Here is a 17497-nt window from a genome sequence, read left to right as displayed (position 1 = left end):
AACTAAGCTTTGTCGGCCACATGCTCGTGAAGTGCAGGAGGTAGGGATTCGGGCGGTCCCGACTTCGTATAAGGCTCTGGGGCGATACGCGAGCGGAGGCCCTAAAGCCGGGACCACTCGCTAAATTAAGTTTCAGCGGGGATAGCGTGAGAATTCAACGGGGTTGTCATCTTCGAGAAGGCTAGAATCAGCTGAAGGATCTAACCTGGAGAGGCTGCTGACATCGGGTAGCCGTGGTGGCTGCGGCAAAGCCCGCGACGGATTGCAGAGAACGTTATAGCGCAATTTATTCCCGACGTGACAGCCCGCCACTGGCTTGTACCACATATTAAGCCTAAGGATTTGCCGACCCCGGCCAACGGCTTTTCTGCTGCACCACACTCCTCTGCATCGTGTGGAGAAAAAGGATGCGGCGCACAATATTCTCCGCAACGCCATGCAGCTGCACCGTATGCTTAACACGACTTGTCCTCTACGTCATTCAGGTACCATCTTCTGGAGAGAGCCGTTCGTATTGAAATAGGACCTCTCCCGCCTTGGCGTGCTATGACCATTGAGCCCAAGAGCTGAATCGCGTAGCGGGCGTCCGCCTTAGCCTCAAACATAGGCAACCTGCCCGTCGCCACTAAAAAAGCTCTCAGGTTACCAGCATGCCTCGGGAAGGCGCAATGCCTCCCGCCGGAAGATTGCCCCCCGTCCTTGGGTCGCATGAAGCCCGCTTTACTTATGCGCCCCAGCAGCCTGTCCCCAGCAGATCTTGCTGTGTTTTTGACTCTGGATCTTCACGATCCGCGATCCGTGAGCCATGGACGACACCCGTGACCAGTCGACCGAGTACATTGTCATCATCGTCGTGCTGACCATTTTCGCCTCCATCTTCGTCGCCGCCCGGTTGTGGACTCGCATCTTCAAGACTCAGGCGTTTGGTTTGGACGATGGCTTCATCATCGTCGCCTGGGTAAGTTTGTCCCTACATTCGCGCCCTTCCACAACATGCTCACGGAACTCTCTCAGGCCGCGACAATATCGACGACCGCCCTGGGCATCGCAAGCGCGGCGAACGGCTATGGAAAGCCCATCCTGACGATCCCTCCGGCGCACATACCAGAAGCCATGAAATTCTCGAACTTCGGGATCCTCACCAACGGCGTCGCCATGGGCACGATGAAGCTGAGCATCGGCTTTTCCATGCTCCGGATCCAACTGGCCAGGACCTTCACCGTCATCGTCTGGTTCACGATGGTGCTTTCCGTGCTGGTCAACATGAACGTGCTCATTGGCTGCTTCAAGAGCTGCACCCCCATGGAAAAGATCTGGAACCCGATGATCGACGGCACCTGCTGGCCAATTAGTGTTAACGTGGCCCTGGCATACCTTCAGTCTGGTGAGCTCTTATTGTTTCTCGGTGCGCACATTCAATACTAATTGCAGTCCAGTCGGCAACATCCTTACCGATCTCTTACTCACCTTCGGCCTTCTGGTTTGCCTCACAAAGCTGAAGCTCTCCATCTACAACCGCTGGGCGCTCCGAGGCGTCTTCCTCATCGGCCTAGTGTGCGCCAACCCTCCCTCCCCCTCCCTCCCTCCGTCCATCCACTCACTCTCGTCCCAGTGCCACCGTCAGCGCCATCGTCAAAATCACCAAGCTCCCTGCCCTGATGAAAACGACCGACCCGACATGGGACGGCATCTCGCTCAGCATCTGGGTCAAGTAAGCCACCTCACCCCCATCCCCCTCCCCGCCTCCACTAACACGCTCCCTCCCTCCCTACAGCGTCGAAATGAACTGCGGACTCTGGGCCGCCAGCCTACCCCCCCTCAAAGCGACCTTCGAAGGCATCCTCACGCGCTACTTCGGCGTCTCCCTGCGCGGCACGGGCTCCTCCCGCTACGGCACCTCGAACCAGCGCTACGGCAACACCTACGCCTCCCGCCGCTCGCGGGCGCAATCGCGGCTGCCCGACGACGACGTCTTCGACGGCAGCTTCGGCGGCGGCGGGGAGGTGGAAGCCAAGACGATGGGTGCCAAGGCGTATGCGCTGGATGTGGTGCGCAAGAAGAATGGGAGCGAGGACGGGATTAGTGTCGAGTCGGATCAGCGGCAGATACTGAAGAATGGCGGGGAGATTGGGCAGGGGGGGCAGTTTGGCGGTGGTGCGGGAGCAGTAGGAGGAGGAGGGGGCCATTTTCAGATTACGAAGACGGTGGATTATACCGTCAGTGAGGAGCAGGCGGCGAGGGAGCCGCCGAGCAGGCAGTAATGACTTACTTACACACAGGAAGCACAAAAAGTGATGATACCCTTCTTTTCGTTTGTTGGCTGGATTGTTGGAGCTTTTTCTTTTTTGCGGCTGGTTGTGGCTGGCTGGTTAGGGCACTCCCGTAATTTTTTCTTTTGTTATCAGTAGGGAATACATATAGAGGCCAGCTGTGGACGATCAACGTGGCTCAAGTAGGAAATTTTTATGGCTATGAACGAAGTTGATGATGAGCTTTTGATATGACCGTTGATAAGACTACTGAGTACTGCGTCTTCGGAAAAACGGACTTGCCCTTGCCCTGGCTCTACATCTATAAAATGGCCCCCATCTCCAATGATCAAAGCTTCAAAGAGGCATTCCCTCAAAATAAATCCACCACCAAGCACCGCGAAAAATCGCCATTTCAGGTTGGCCGGAATTTGTTAACGGTTTGTTAGTTGGTGCCGGCGACGGCGCCTCATAATTTCTAGTTGCCCGAAATAGGAAAGAATTGATAGCGCGAAGGATCAATTTTCAGCTGGCACGGGCCGTGGATAGCTGTGCCGCGGCCGCTGCGGCTGAAAGGGGGAACGTGAAATACCCGCCTTGGCCGTTTCGTCCGAAGAATTGACCATTGGCTGGCCTAGAGTTGATCGCCGCCTTCTTGTGCAACTCTGCGTTAACGTCTTCGTATCCCCGCATCGCACATCGCGGAGGATCTCTGCTGCTCGGGTAAGATGTTGCCGAGCCACCCCCGCATTATTTCGACAACAAAAGAGGCTGAAGCGGGGAGCGGAATCGGGGCACTAGCTCAAAGCCTCGATCGTCAGCATGCAAGGTCTGTTTGCGCTCCTGCTGTTTTCGCAAGTATGTTTTGGGTTGCTGGAGGAGAGGTTTGTTGCGTTCGAGCAGTCTGATGGTGCGATCCCGCTGCACATTGACACCGCCATCGTTTATCCAACGGACGACCCTGTTGGCATCCGCATTGCAGCTGAGAGTTTGGCGGAGGACCTGCGGCAGATAACTGGAAGTCCTCCGACATTGCTCCGTGGCGATGCACAACATCTCAGCAATATCACTTTCACGTCTGTCATTCTTGTTGGCACTCTAACTTCAGACTTGATCAAAAGATTGCAGTCAGAAAAAGGATTGGAAGTTAGCGAAATTGAAGGGAAATGGGAAAGCTTCAAGACGACCGTCATTGCAGACCCGCTGCCCGGAGTGCGCAACGGTCTCGTGATCGCGGGAAGTGATAAGAGAGGGGCCATGTTCGGCGTGTACACCCTCTCAGAGCAATGCGGACAATCTCCGTAAGCAATTCACCACCCAAATCCAAACCAAAAATCTTCCACTAACAGTCTTCAGCTTCCACTGGTGGGCCGACGTCCCCGCAACCGAGCACTCCGAGCTCTACGCACTGCCCAAAACAACCGTCCACGGCGAACCGTCCGTCAAATACCGCGGCCTCTTCATCAACGACGAAGCCCCCGCCTTGACAGGCTGGTGGTCCCGCCAGCACAACGACACTTCCCCCCACCACCCCCTCGACGCCTCTTTCTACCGGCACGTCTTCGACCTCCTCCTCCGCCTCAAAGCCAACTACCTGTGGCCCGCCATGTGGGCGTCGTTCGTCCCCCGCCCCGGCAACATCTTCTTCACCGACGACCCAGCCAACCAGCAGCTCGCCGACGACTACGGCATCGTCGTGTCGACGAGCCACCACGAGCCGATGCAGCGCGCGACGAACGAGTGGAACGAGACGGAGACGGGGCCGTGGGATTGGACGGCGAATAAGGAGAACGTGACGCGGTTCATGGAGGAGGGTGTGGCGAGGGCGGGGAGGAATGAGTCGTATTTTACGCTGGGGATGAGGGGCCCGAATGATGGGCCGATTGAGGCGGATGATCCGATTGAGGTGCTAGAGGATGTGTTTGAGACGGAGAGGCGGTTGTTGGGCAAGTATTATGGGAATGAGACGGCGGCGAGACGTGAGTTTGCAGTGTTGTCGGCACCTGGTATGTGTTTTACTGACCTGTCCCGCAGAGGTTTGGACTATCTACAAAGAAGTGGCTACGTACTACGCGGCGGGCCTGGTGCCGCCAGATGATGTTACGTTGATGTTCACGGACGATAACTGGGGAAACGTACAGCGGCTTCCTGTTGGAAATGAGACAGAGCGGTCAGGAGGTATTGGAGTAAGTGTTTAGAGTCCTAAGATGACCGTGTTCGGCTCTGACCGTCGAAGATATACTTCCACCTCGAATACGTCGGGACTCCAAAGAGCTACAAATGGGCGAATTCCAACAATCTGGTAAGACATCATGATCACCCAGAACATGGCTTTCCGCTCCTAACCCTACCTCCAGGCCAAAGTCTACAAAGATCTCTTCCACTCGTACGCCCGAGGCGCGGACCGCATCTGGGTCATCAACGTCGCCGACATCAAGCCCATGGAGCTCCCCTTCGGCTTCATCATGGACCTAGCCTGGAACACGTCCTCCATCGACTTCGCCACCATCCCCGCCTACCTCCACGCCTTCTCTACCCGCGAATTCGGCCCCACGCACGCCTCCGAAATCGCCTCCATCCTCCTCGAGCACAGCCGGCTCGTCGGCCGCCGCAAGCTCGAATCCGTCATCCCGTCCACCTACTCCGTCCTGAACTACCACGAAAGCTCGCGCGTGCTTGCGGAATGGCGCTCCCTCGCCACCCGCACATCCACCATCGCGGCCGCCCTTCCCGAAACTCTCCAAGCCCCCTTCTTCCACCTCGTCCGCCACCCCGTGCAGGCCGGCTTCCTCCACCACGCCATCGTCCTCGGGCAGGCGCTGAACGCGCAGCACGCCCTCGAGCGGCGCAACAGCGCCAACCGCCTGGCCTCCTCCGTGCTGGCCTCGTTCGACCAGGACTACGACTTGCAGGACGAGTACGACTCGCTCTCCAACGGCAAATGGGCCGGCATCATGGCGCAGCCGCGGTTCGACTTCACACCACAGGCTACCTGGAAGGCGCCGAGCCGCGACGTGCTGGCGAACCTGTCGTTCGTGCAGCTGCGGCAGGATATGGACTACGCGTTCGGGAACCTCGGGATATACGCCGAGGGGAGTGCGAGCGCGGGGAGGCAGGGCGTGGTGTGCGCGTCGATTGACGAGAGCGCGCCGACGAGCGAGGAGGAGAAACTCGCGCCGGTGCTGCCGGTGATGGATCCGTACGGCGCTGCGGTGCGGACGGTGGAGCTGTTCCACCGCGGGGACTATCGGAAGAGCATCGCTTGGTCAGTGGAGCCGGAGTACGACTGGGTCGAGGTGACGCCCCGTAGTGGTGTTGTCGACGGCGACGGCCCGGAGCAGCGGTTGAACGTCTCGGTCGACTGGAATGCCGTGCCGGAGGGCTTCGACGACGTCGTCGATGTCCGCGTTGACTTCGATACGAGTCCGCGGATGGACCTGATCCGCGTCCCCGTCGTCAACCGCCCCGCGCTGCCCGACGACTTCCACGGCTTCCCCGAGACGGGCGAAGGCGTCGTAGCCATCGAGGCGCCGCACTTCCAGCGTTCGTCTTCCTCCTCGTCGTCCTCCTCCTCAGAGGAAACCTCGGACGACGACGCCGTCGTGTCCTTCCGCCCCATCCCCCACCTCGGCACCCGCACCTCCTCCGGCTCCCTCGCCCTGCGGCCCTACCTCGCCGCCCGCGCTTCTCCCGCCGCGCCGCAGGATGCGTGGGTCGACTACGCCATCTACCTGTTCAACGCCACCTCCAATATCACCGCAACGCTGTACATCAACGCTGCCCTCGACACCGACCCGGACGACCTGCCCATGCGGTACTCGCTGACGCTGGACGACGCGCCCGCGAACTGGACCCGCGTGCTGGAGGCGCCGGCGACGGCGGGGGACCTGCCGCCCGGGTGGACGGGGGAGGTGCGGGATGGGGTGTGGAAGAGGATTGTGAGGTTTGAGGGGCCGGTGGGGGCAGGGAAGCATTGGCTGAGGTGGAGGGTGAATTCGCCGGAGGTGTATTTGGAGAAGGTTGTGGTGGAGACGAGGGAGGGGGTGGCGGGGGTAAGGGAGGCGTATTTGGGGGTGCCGGAGACGGGGTGGGTGTGAGTGGGGGATGGTTGGCCGTTGAAGCCTTCGGATTATTTTGTAAATGGAAATGGATTGTCAATCTTAGTATACACACAGTATTTTTACTGAATGAGAATGCTAACCTCTTCTGCATCCCTAAACCAACTTTTACCGATGTAGTGGGTTTCTTCCATGAGCCCTATTCTTTGATATAGTCCTTGCATCTCATCTACAACCCTTAAAAGCAAAGCATATGTACGATGATCGTATTGTGCCAGAATAAAACAGCACACACTGTTTTCAGTGCTCAGCATTCTTCGTTCGTCCTCATAGGGAAGTCTGCCATCGAAAAAAAACCTGACATAATTGAGATCATTGAGCAACACAGACCTTCCGTTCAACTCACATACATATGGCTCATCCCACAGATGACTAGACTCCTTACGAACCTTCAAATTGGCGGATATTCGGAGCCCGGACGCACCTAAGCAACCGTTTGAGACACCCCCAAAAGTATTGGCTCTATTCGAAAGAGTCAAACTGTTGATCGAAAATTTGGCAGAATAAGCTCGGCTCCCAAGAAAGCTTCCGCCGTAGGAAATCGAGCCCAGCTGTGAGGCCCATGACCAGGATGGTCCAGTTCGAGTAGAAGGAAGTCTTGCTTTATACTGGGCGTCGGACCCATCCCGGTACCATTTGAGTCCATAAATGAAGTCCTTCTCCCAGATCCCAGCGTAGTATCTTCCGCCGTATTGTGGGAACTTTGAAGCTATTGCCGAAAACGCTGGAAGGCGGTCGCTTTGCTTCGTAAGTGCCATGGAGGAATACTGTTCGACCATCCTATACCAAAGGGTAAAGGCATTCGAGTCTGAAAGGAGTCCATTCTCAACAAGTGAGAAGTGTCTTCTCCTGGCCTGGAAGCGCTCCTTGTGCGAGTCTATGACGTCGCGCAAGGTTTTGATGAAAATGTCGCTGCCTACGTCTGGAGGTAGCCCACACTCGCACATGATGCCTTCTCGGCATTCGAAGGATAGCTCGTCTGCATCGAAGCGAAGTATCCTTGGGGAAAGCAGCAATTCCTGGTACACCCATCCTCGAGTAAGCAGCGGCCGCTGTTTCAGGTGTAGTCTATGAAGGCGGCTGTTTGGGCAGCTGTGTTGTGACGCACGGTGTACCGAGGCTTCGGTGGGAGAGCCTATCAGCGGCCATACTTTGATCTGAGCTACCTCGGCAGGGTTAGCATGTAATAATCCGGCCTGTGAGTCGCGGCCTTGGACTGCGGCAAGGGTTATATGAGCTCCTGAATAGATGTCACCCATCCTCATACATTCTGACGCCCAATCGTTCTCATCATCCTGCACTATGCAAAGTGCGTCGACCCAGAGATAATAGATCTGTAGTGCCAAACAGATCTTCACCGCGTCTTGGATCGTCTTTGGGAGGTCGCTGAAGGGAATCCTGTTAAAATGTCTTTGAAGATTGTCCGCCAGAGTCTCCAAGTTTCCCGTCCGACCCCAGCAATAGCTCAAGCAAGCATACTTCTCCACGGAGTTTCCAGGACTGCACAATTTGATAGAGGGTCCACCACCGAACATGCTTCGTTTGTCTCGTATTTTGAGAAGACGCTTGGGGGAACACGACGACTGTTGGCAACCTAAATGCTCAAGAGTACATGTGTCAAGCCAAGCACGAGCTTGATCAAGTCCAGAGTACCGCGAAATATTCGATGGATCTCTGATTGGGGATGTAGGCGGGGGCGTCATCCTTCCACCAGGCCATGGTATCCCATTGCCTATTCCTTGTCAGTCTTAGTTGCGGAAATGAAGACCGTTGAAATGAATACCAATAATATAGAATGTTTCACGGTAGCTTTTAGAATCGTCATAGCTTGTGTAGATTTCCACTCCACGGCTTAGATACGCTCTGAAATTGAGGCGGACATGTTCGACACGGAAACACTTTTTGCATCCTCCTAAACTCTCCAGATCATCATGCTTACAATGCCATTCTGGAGGCAGGTACCGATTAAAGGGAAGCAGAGCATCGCGAATCGTACGACAGATCCAACAACCCCGTGCGATTGCTTGAGTGATGTCGCTCCCAGATTCGAGTCTGAGCCACATCTGTCCATTTTCCAAGAAGTATTTCAGGTCAGATATGTCGATCGGGACATAATTCCCATCGGAGTCGAAATTGCAAATTTCGCATTGCATTTCATGTACGAGGGTGACATATACCCCAGGTTGAGAGAGGTGTGAATGTAGCGACTTAGGGAGATGAGTGTGGTCGTGTAGGTGGAAAGAGTTTTGGCGACAAAAGGCTCTGGGGGATGAACGAGGTATTCTTTCGCTCTGATTTGGGGGATAAAATTTGGAATGATTCAATATATCTATTATGGTCCCATCATATGTATGCAGCTCGGTGCAGCTTTCCAAAACTACGTGTATGTCCTCGTCTATTTTCATGCATGACAACTGGAAGGCCAGCTGGCAGTCTCCACTATCCAACAAGACTATCAGACAATTACCAACCATTTCAAAAGTAAGCTACACTTCGTTGAACGGCGCCCAAAAGATAGTCAACTAATTTGGAGCCCATAGTCCCTTCCCTCTTGGAACGTAGCTCTCCGTGTAGGTCCGTTTAGAAAAAGAATCCATCGCTCAATATCCTACCGCCAATTACAGTCGAATATCAGGGCCGAAGGACACGCTGGGCACGCGTATCTTGTCTGATTTTGGATACGATCGCACGGCAGAAACCGGCTTATTCCGTATCGCGGACCCACTTTCCTCTCAAGATGCAGAGAGGAGAGTGGGGCGACAGTCGTGTCCGGAGCAACACCCCAGGTGTCGAGACGGGAAGAACCAGGTCCTTCTACCAGCGATCGTCTTCCTCGACTCCTTCTGAAGATGAGGACGAGGATAAAGATGTCGTGGTGCTCTGCCCCACCCCCCACTTCAGCATACACGCTGTCCGCGTTGCCCGCACCACCTCTGGCCCCCTCACCCCAGCTCCTTCCGCGTTGTACGCCGCCATTGATCTTCCACCTGCACCGCGATGGCGCATAGCTCGACTACCCTGCCCCAACCCTAAGTTAGGGCCATGAGACCTTCACTTTCATCATTTCCGTCGGCCTGTTGATGCATGCTCGTCGTCCTCCGAAGCCCAGCGATCTCGTACATCAACACAATCCGACAAAAAAATGCAGAAAGTAGGAATCGAGCAAGCACGGAGAGTGCATCCTGAATGGTGATGAACAAAGCTTCAGAAAACACTACCGTTGCGAATGTAAGATAAGAGATGCCGACCAGCGATGTAAACCAGGAAATCAAAAGGAACAAATAGGATTCCTGTTTCCATCGAAGGACCAGTGGCTTTTGGTTGATACAAGGTGTGGTCTCGGACCAAAACATTCGCGCAAGGGATGCCCATCTGGATTTTGGCCGTGGTGATTGGTCATCTACACTGACACGTAGGTGAAAAGCGAGACCATTCAAGAGGAACATGACCGGCATCCCAAAATACCAAATAAGCGGTCGATACGTCGATTCGGTCGCCCCGCTTGGAACAGTCTGTGTGGCGAGCTGATACGTGTTTTGGAAGGTATTGGCGATAGCGCCGGCTAAAACCAGATATTCCGTGAGGCTGATGAGCGCCTGGCGAGCGGGAGTGGTAATGGGCTTCATGCAGATCGGCTTCGCTGACTGTGCAAGAACGGCAGCCGGGCTGGGGTAATCGAACGCGCGCATCGGCAATATGAACGGTGATCCCATGGCGTTTAGAAAGCCGAATATCGGTCGCCGCGTGGCTACCAAGGACAACTCGGTCAGAGTCGAGGCTGAGAGTGCGACCACTGTGGGTGTCAGACCCAGCAGTACTGTGGCTCCTGCCATGTCCGCTTTGGAGGCTTCGGGTGTCGCTTCCAGCAAACAATCAACAACTGGTGCGGCGAAACGCGAAACACCCTCCCATTGCGGACCCAGCAATTCCCGGTGTAGATAGGCTTCATACTCTCTGGAGCAGTTGTTGCGGAGGATTCCGGAGAATAGGCGCTCGTACTGTGGATACCACTTCTGGAATTGACTTGTCGAAGCGCTGGTGAGCCTGACATGGGCGCCGAGCAAGAATATAAAGAAGCATATCGAATGCATGACGAAGTTTTCTAGCTCTAGTTAATGTATGCGATAGTTGTGCAAGGTGGCTTGGGTGGATTTAGGAGCTATTCTCGCCACAAGGCTGATGATAACGTCTGTTCAGCTCGCTTACAGATATCAGCCTTGCCATTACAGCTCAGGCAGCAGCAGCCTTGGCAAGAACATGGGGCCGTTCGCGTATGAGGCTTCTTGTGCGTGAGGCTGCTTATCTGCAGGATGAAACACCATTCCATCCAACCAGCTTAGATTTGGACCCTCCAATGCCAGCAGGGGTAGCGCACACTAGCAGACTTCTCTATCAATTTGGAAGGATTAGCGTAATAATTGACTTTTCTCTTTTATCTCCAGCCTGTTAAATACTAGATGGTTCTTCCACACGTCGCCCAAACGCTGACAGTCAATAGTTACAAGGGGTAGTCTCGACTTCGAGTATTTGCGCAAGGAGCTTCCATCTGAGCGCTGGCAGTAGTGCATGTGCATCTACGGGGACATTAAGGTGGAAGTATATTGCTAATAGCCGAAAAAACTGGTGGATGGGACAATTTAATTTAGGTTAAGCACTTAAGTAAGCCGAGCTATATCAGCCTTCCGTCTACGCTAAGATGGTAGAATTCGATAATTTCATCACTACTTCGTTTCCAGAGGATTCTCTTTCGGACGCGGTGTGCCTTCCAGCTCGCACTGTAGCGACTCCGCTGCCAGCTCATACATAGGACCCTCAGCAGGCATCTCGTGGACGCGTGGCTGTTGCTCCCGTGGGGGTATGTATACATTCCCCGATCCATCAAGCTCCATCGCCCCCGGCGTAGAGGGCATCTCGTGGACGCGTACTTGCTGCTCTTGCAAGGGTATATATACGTTCCCAGCTTCACCAAGCTCAAAGATCTTTGACTCGATCGTCGCCGGCGTAGATGGCTCTACTTTGATAGTAGAAGATCTTCTAGACTCGATGATGGTGGCGCGCCGACGACGGAACCACCAGATCAATGCGGCGACGACAATACCCACACCCATCACAACTCCCACCACAATACCTGCAATGGCACCATCCGGGAGAGGCTTCCTTGGAGGTAAGGGAATTGGTACAATGTCTTGGGCGTCGTCGCTCCACCTGCGTTGTGACAGCGAGAAGGTTCTTTTGTCGTAGTCGGCGATGAGATAGGCTTCCTGGAAGAAAGCTCGGCCAAGTGCGATCTGCAATATGCTTAGCAATTTCAAAGATTTTTCTGAGGTGAAGCTTGCCTGGGAGTCATTGTGCGCTCTCTTCAGCGGGAAGTAAGGCTGGAACGTCGATGTGGAGTCTCTTCGCTTGAGATCGAAAGCTGAAAAGGGGAGGACAATATCGATATTTTCTCCACCGAAGTCACCATTGTTTGCGAGACGGAATGTAACATTGGAGTTCTCTTTGAGTAGACGGTCATGTGAGGCTGAGTCCAGCAAGTACTGCTTCGCAGTCGAGTTCCAAGTGAGGTTAAAGGCCTGTTCAAATGCCTGGCAAGCTTCAAGGGGCAACCAGATGTTTGGTTGCGACGAGTCTAGCGCTGCAAGAATCGGAGTGGCCAACAAATTAGTGGATCCATCTTTGGTGATGGACTGTACGCCAACTGTAAGCTCTCTGTTTTCGTTATTGAGGAAACCAAAAGACATGTCGTTATCGCCTTTCAGTGATGAATCATAGCCACCAAAGATGAATGACCCAAAAGCGTTCTTGTTGCTAGTCTTTCTTGCGTGGGATCCAGCTGTGAAACTAAACGAACGGCTCGGGACATGGCCTTCGTCGTGCAGCCGGGACAAAAAGCTCGGAGTCTTGAACCTCTAGTCAGTTAAGTGCTCTTGCCATTGTGGAGGTACTTACTTGATCGTTCAGCTGAGAACTGTTGTCGTTTTCACTAGTGAAGCTGATGCTATTGGGGTTGACTCCAAACTGGCCGATGACGAAGTCGGTCGCGTTAAATGCGGCAACGACCGTTTTGTTCAATGCCGGACCGGACTCTCCACGAAATGAAAGGCCAACGCTCTCGTAGCCATACTCCCCCATCTACCTCATGTCAGTGAAAATCACAAGTCATATATCGACATGATACGAACCGCATTGGTGCCTAGATCCCTGGTGAGTTGCTCCGAAAGGTAAAAGAAGCCCTCATTCTGCCAGACAGATGATGCATACTGCCATGATGAGGAATTCAGGGGCTGGAATAATTCTCCTCTACTATTGGCGCAGTCGGGTATGGGTTCAATCATTGATGTGTTGCAGCCTCCTGCGCCCACGACCCACGTTTCCTTTTCGGCAATGGAAATGTGAACCTGCACATTCTGCGGGGGCGTACCGACTTGCAACGCAAAGTTCGCCCATGGACCATCGCTTTTGTCCCTAGATGTTTATCAGAAAACGGTTGATCTGCTGGTTTGAGTTGCAAGATTACATACCACTCTTCGCTTGGATGCACGACTACCGGTGCTGGCATTGTGACGCGCTTGAGCACTATTGGCCTGATTTGTTGCGTTTTCCAAAGTCGTATATCGTCATGAGCACGGCTCAGCTTGCGTGGCTTTACGCACGAGATATGTAGGCAGGCTTTCTGCTCACAGCCCCCAGCCTGCGCCAGCATGAGAGCACCTTTGAACACGATCAGGCATATTTTAGTATGCATCTGATGACACAGCCCTCTTGGCTATGCATTAGGCCAGTCATGCACTAAGTGATTAGTTATGTCCCAGAGATCGTGCAGATAGAACCAGAAAAACGAATGAAAGTAAGCCCATTTCCCTCTACGTACGCGGCTTGCGTAAAGCCACTCAATGCAAGGCTGAGTTCCAAGCACGTATAACAGTCCTTGAATCATGGTGTTGGTGGTTGGCATGTGCGGCAGAGAGGAAGAAGTGCGGGGTCAACGGTCCAGCCTTCACGTCAGAGCAAAGCCAGTCAGACCCGTACGACCGCCCATCACTTGGCAGCATATCAACGACCCGATCACTGCCCACCTGCTAACCGCACAAAGTATAGGCCATCTATCAAGGCTGACGTCGTCCTTTTTCGTCTATATAAATCTTTAGCAAACTAAAAATCGTTCGTTCATATTTTCTCGTATTCAATCTTTCCATCAGTTCTCTATATCCCGCTGACCACCCAATAATCTTATTCATACCCGGCGTGCTCTCCATCATGTGGAAGTGGGTCTGCTTCTTGGCGTGCGGAGTGAGCCTCGTTGGTGCCTCACCACAGAACAGTGAGTGGCTCACCGGGATAATTAACGTTGCCCAGGGTGCTTATACACAAGCGACGCAGCCGTTATCGCAGCGACTTCTACAGCCTTCGACGCGTTTGCAGCTTCGTACGAAGCTGCGGACGCGTTCCGCAACATCTGTGGCGACGAGTTACCTGATACGGTGTCATGCGGTTCTTTTGATTCTCGCGAGCATGCCGGAAATATTGAAGTGCGGGTAATCTATTGGCTGACCGCTCAACTCCCTTTCTACAAGGAGACTGTTCAGTATGACGTTGTCCAGGACCAGTCTACAACCAAAACCACAGCATCGCGAACCATCACAAACACTGCCACCCGCTTAGACATGCAGAGCCACACCAGCCTCATCCCGTCCGCCCAAGTCTCCCCAATAGGACCATACTGCATTTCCGAAGTCGACGCCGTATACGGGACCACCGAAAAAATCGGCACGGCAACCCTGTAACCCCCCCTCCCATCCCTCCCATCACCACCCAGCCTCGATGCTCACCAGCAACACAGAACCTACCCCACCCCCTACGCCCTCATCTTCGACCGCATCCACGTGCACCAAACGGGCCGCTGCAGCAACGGCACCAACTTCACCACGTCGGCCTGGTTCAACCAGCCGGCGCCCATCCCGCTGCCGACGACGGGCACCCCGTACGAGGAGCTGCCGGCCGAAGTGACGTTCCCGATCCCGGGCTTCGACGAGGCGTTTCACAGCCTGTACCCGGCGCTCGACTACTGCAGCTTCTCGGCCTTCATGGGGGCGCCGTCGGGAAAGGTCGTCGCTACGCCGACGCAGGCGACTGAGGTCCGTATGATGGAGGAGGGGGGGGAGGAGGAGACATCCTCCGCTTCGTCTCCGTCCGTGTCTCCACCGCCTTCTTCATCCCCACCCCTGACCTCATCACCCGCGACGCAATCCCCATCCCCATCAACCAACGCCCCCGCCCTCAGCAGCGCCGCAGCCCAACTCACCTCCCTCGCCTCCCTCATCCTCTGCGGCCTCGGCGCCAGCTGCCCTGCTCTCTCCAGCCCCACCGGCGCCACCGACAGTTCTGGCCGCACATACTTCTTCGCGACGCCTTCTGCCTCTGACGCGGCCACGCAGGCCACGCTCGGCCCCAGCAACGCCGTCCCGATCTACACGGACGCCAACGGCGGCGTCGTGCTGCCGCTGTGGACGACGCTGGGGCAAGACGCAGCGGCGACGGTGGGCGGCGCGGTGGTGAGTGTTGGGACGGGGGGAGAGGTGGTCGTGGATGGGAAGACGGTGGCGCGGGGGGTGGCGGCGGCGGAGACGAGTGGGGGTGGTGGAAGCGATCTGAGTGGGCGCAGTACTACGGGCGATGGTGGGGGGAGCGGGAGCGGGACAGCGGGAGGAGGAGGGGGAGGAGGAGGGGCGGCGGAGGGGACGGGTGGTGGTGGTGGGGGGAGTTCGGGTGCGGCGATGGTGAGGGGGGAGCGGGGGCAGGGGTGGTGGGTGCTGGAGGGGTGTGTTGGTGCGAGTTTGTTGCTGTTGGTGGTGGTTTTGTAGGTGTTTGTCTGGATGTTCGGAGGAGTGCTAGGGTATCAGGAGGTAGTATCAGGGAGGGATATCATTGGCTCGCTTTGAGATTTCAGCTTTACTATTCCGGCTAAGACGGCAGCGCTCTTGGCAAGAATATAGGGCTGCTCGCATAAAGGGCTGCTTACCTGCAGCACAAACTCCATTTAATTGGCCCAGATTTAAATCACTCTACGGCGCTGGGTCCGACCTACACAAACAGAGTTGACTACAAGTTTAGAATGATTGACGCAATCAAATGACTCTTCTCTCCCGTTTCCGACATGTTACATATGGACGATTCGCCAACACGTAACTCAAACCTTGGCATCCAACTTGGCAGATGATGGACAGTTTTGTGGAATGTTTTGATTGAATGATGATGATGAAGGCTATTGGCCTCGTGTTTCTCCGACTAAGTATCTCAATGCCCTACCGAGTCCTGCCTATTACTCTCCAATCCTTGTATCGCAATGAAAGACCGATGCTCCATTTGCTGTGCTTATGGAAATCAGTGCGTAATGCCAAAGGAAAATGCTGCTAAGTAGCTGTTCCTAATGATCCTCCTCCTCTTCTTTGCCGCTCGAGACACGTGGGCCGACCACGTCTTTCACCTCTCCATCGCGACCACCCTCTGCAGGAGACGAGGTGTGATTTTGTGAATGCTGAACCTGGTTCACCCGTTGCTGAGAATAAGCTGCTGTCGTTTGTTGTTGAGCTTGGCTGGCCCCCGCTTGCTGCCGGGTTTGACCTCCTCCTCCTCCTTCCACGTGCTGCTGGACAGCGTGGATCGCGTGCCGCCGAGCTCGGGCATGGCCCACTTCCTCTCCATCCTCGTTCCGCAGCGCACCTGCTCTGCTGGCCGCGCTACTGGCTCTGCCTTCCGGTGTGGCATCAGTGCTTCGTGCGGGCCAAAAATGCATGTCACTGCCGAAGAGCTTTTGTTCGCGGGCTAAAAATTCATGATCATCCCTCCTCGGGCGCTCAAGCTGACGGATGTGGCGCGTGCGGGGAAGTGAGGAGGACGAGGGAACAGAAGGCGCGTTGGGGGTGGTGAACTGGCGGCCGGCGTCCGTCAGTAGTGCACTGAACGATGAGCGAGCTTTGGCCATGGTGGCCGACGTCAAGGCCGCATTATCGTAGCCCAGTAGCTCGAGCGACTTTTCATATTCTTCGAATTTCCGTTGTTGCTGCTCCTTCTGCTGCTGCTGCTGTTGCCGCCGCTGCTGGTCGCGAAGTTCAAAGAAGCTTTTGGGCAACCCGAGGAAAGTATCACGCGGATTGGGCGTGGACCGCAGAGCACGCTTGTCGTTCTCCGAGGGGTCATCTTTGTCGTCATCCAAACCAGAATCACGGGCACTCCTGTGGCTGAGGATCCTCTTTGCCATCATCCGATTCCCTAGCAGAATTACGGCTTTGTCCGCCGTTTAGGTTATCACTCATTTCGTCGTGATCGAGAAGTAGATCGGGAAAGACGGGGAGGCGGGTGTGGTGTTGATGTTGAGAGGTGGTGTTGTTGAATGGTAGAGAACACAGATATCCGCCTCTGGAGGCGGCCGCCGGCCTTTTATTAACTATTTCTTTTGGCGTTTGATGACCCAACGTATTCAGCAAATATCAACATGTCTGAGTAGTTGCTTGTTTGAGAGAATTTGGGGGTTTTATTTGCACATTCGCTTTACCAAAATCATGGTGGTTTGTTTCCAGCCTGTATCTCCTCAGTCATGATTCGCGATATATTTGGGACATGGATGGCTGATTGTAGACGTTGAATGGACGTGAGGTTACGACTATTGCGTCCGTGTGGGCTACACAAAGAGTTGTGGCAGGTGGTGTGTTGGTGGGAGGGTGACAGATGCCGGCGGCGCTGTTTGTGTTTGTGCGGTGAAGGGACAAAGTTAATACTTAAGGCTGACAAGCGCAGAGTTAAGGGAAAAGAGATTAACGAAACTAAAGCTTAACCTTAGCTGCTTTAGACTCCTATTGTCGAGATAGTTAGCGATGCGGCCGATCAACTCGATTTGGTGGCTTCCGAGTCATGACACAAATGCGTTATCTGCGGAGCCAGTGTGCAATTGCGGCATTGTGGGTGTGCTGCTGAGGACACGGAACACGGAATGCGGGTGGAGGTTGCTTTTGCCGATGTTTATGCTGAAAAATGTTGCGTTGGACAAACGTTCGTCTTGTGGGTACTGACACCACAAACAACAAACCCTTATAAAGATAGGACTAAGAGTAGCATCCAGCTTCACTTAATGCT

The 17497-nt window shown here is 54.7% G+C and overlaps 5 protein-coding genes across 5 annotated transcripts; 3 read left to right on the top strand and 2 right to left on the bottom strand.

Moving 5' to 3' along the window:
• Positions 1–805: 805 nt before the first annotated feature.
• On the top strand, positions 806–2261 carry LTHEOB_8564 (Integral membrane protein; the record flags this gene model as incomplete). The annotated part of the gene is made up of 5 exons (XM_035518055.1): positions 806–958; positions 1015–1384; positions 1437–1554; positions 1613–1711; positions 1775–2261. 5 exons carry the CDS (start codon positions 806–808, stop codon positions 2259–2261), a joined length of 1227 nt encoding a protein of 408 aa, XP_035370270.1.
• Positions 2262–3071: 810 nt separating this feature from the next.
• Positions 3072–6346, top strand: LTHEOB_8563 (uncharacterized protein; the record flags this gene model as incomplete). Its single annotated transcript, XM_035518054.1, has 5 exons — positions 3072–3550; positions 3606–4228; positions 4284–4435; positions 4486–4551; positions 4607–6346. 5 exons carry the CDS (start codon positions 3072–3074, stop codon positions 6344–6346), a joined length of 3060 nt encoding a protein of 1019 aa, XP_035370269.1.
• A 4742-nt stretch (positions 6347–11088) lies between these two features.
• LTHEOB_8562 (Eukaryotic aspartyl protease) lies at positions 11089–12926 on the bottom strand (the record flags this gene model as incomplete). The annotated part of the gene is made up of 4 exons (XM_035518053.1): positions 11089–12267; positions 12317–12499; positions 12550–12832; positions 12889–12926. The coding sequence occupies 4 exons, from the start codon at positions 12924–12926 to the stop codon at positions 11089–11091; spliced, it is 1683 nt and encodes a 560-aa protein (XP_035370268.1).
• A 1105-nt stretch (positions 12927–14031) lies between these two features.
• LTHEOB_8561 (uncharacterized protein) lies at positions 14032–15228 on the top strand (the record flags this gene model as incomplete). Its single annotated transcript, XM_035518052.1, has 2 exons — positions 14032–14147; positions 14208–15228. The coding sequence occupies 2 exons, from the start codon at positions 14032–14034 to the stop codon at positions 15226–15228; spliced, it is 1137 nt and encodes a 378-aa protein (XP_035370267.1).
• A 563-nt stretch (positions 15229–15791) lies between these two features.
• LTHEOB_8560 (uncharacterized protein) lies at positions 15792–16628 on the bottom strand (the record flags this gene model as incomplete). Its single annotated transcript, XM_035518051.1, has 1 exon — positions 15792–16628. The coding sequence occupies one exon, from the start codon at positions 16626–16628 to the stop codon at positions 15792–15794; it is 837 nt and encodes a 278-aa protein (XP_035370266.1).
• Positions 16629–17497: the final 869 nt, after the last annotated feature.

The sequence above is a fragment of the Lasiodiplodia theobromae genome (assembly GCF_012971845.1).
Source record: "Lasiodiplodia theobromae strain AM2As chromosome Unknown scaffold_27, whole genome shotgun sequence".
In the NCBI taxonomy this organism is placed as follows: Eukaryota; Fungi; Ascomycota; class Dothideomycetes; order Botryosphaeriales; family Botryosphaeriaceae; genus Lasiodiplodia; species Lasiodiplodia theobromae.
The sequence above is the reverse complement of the archived record's forward strand: the minus strand, read 5'-3'. Positions and strand labels throughout refer to the sequence as shown.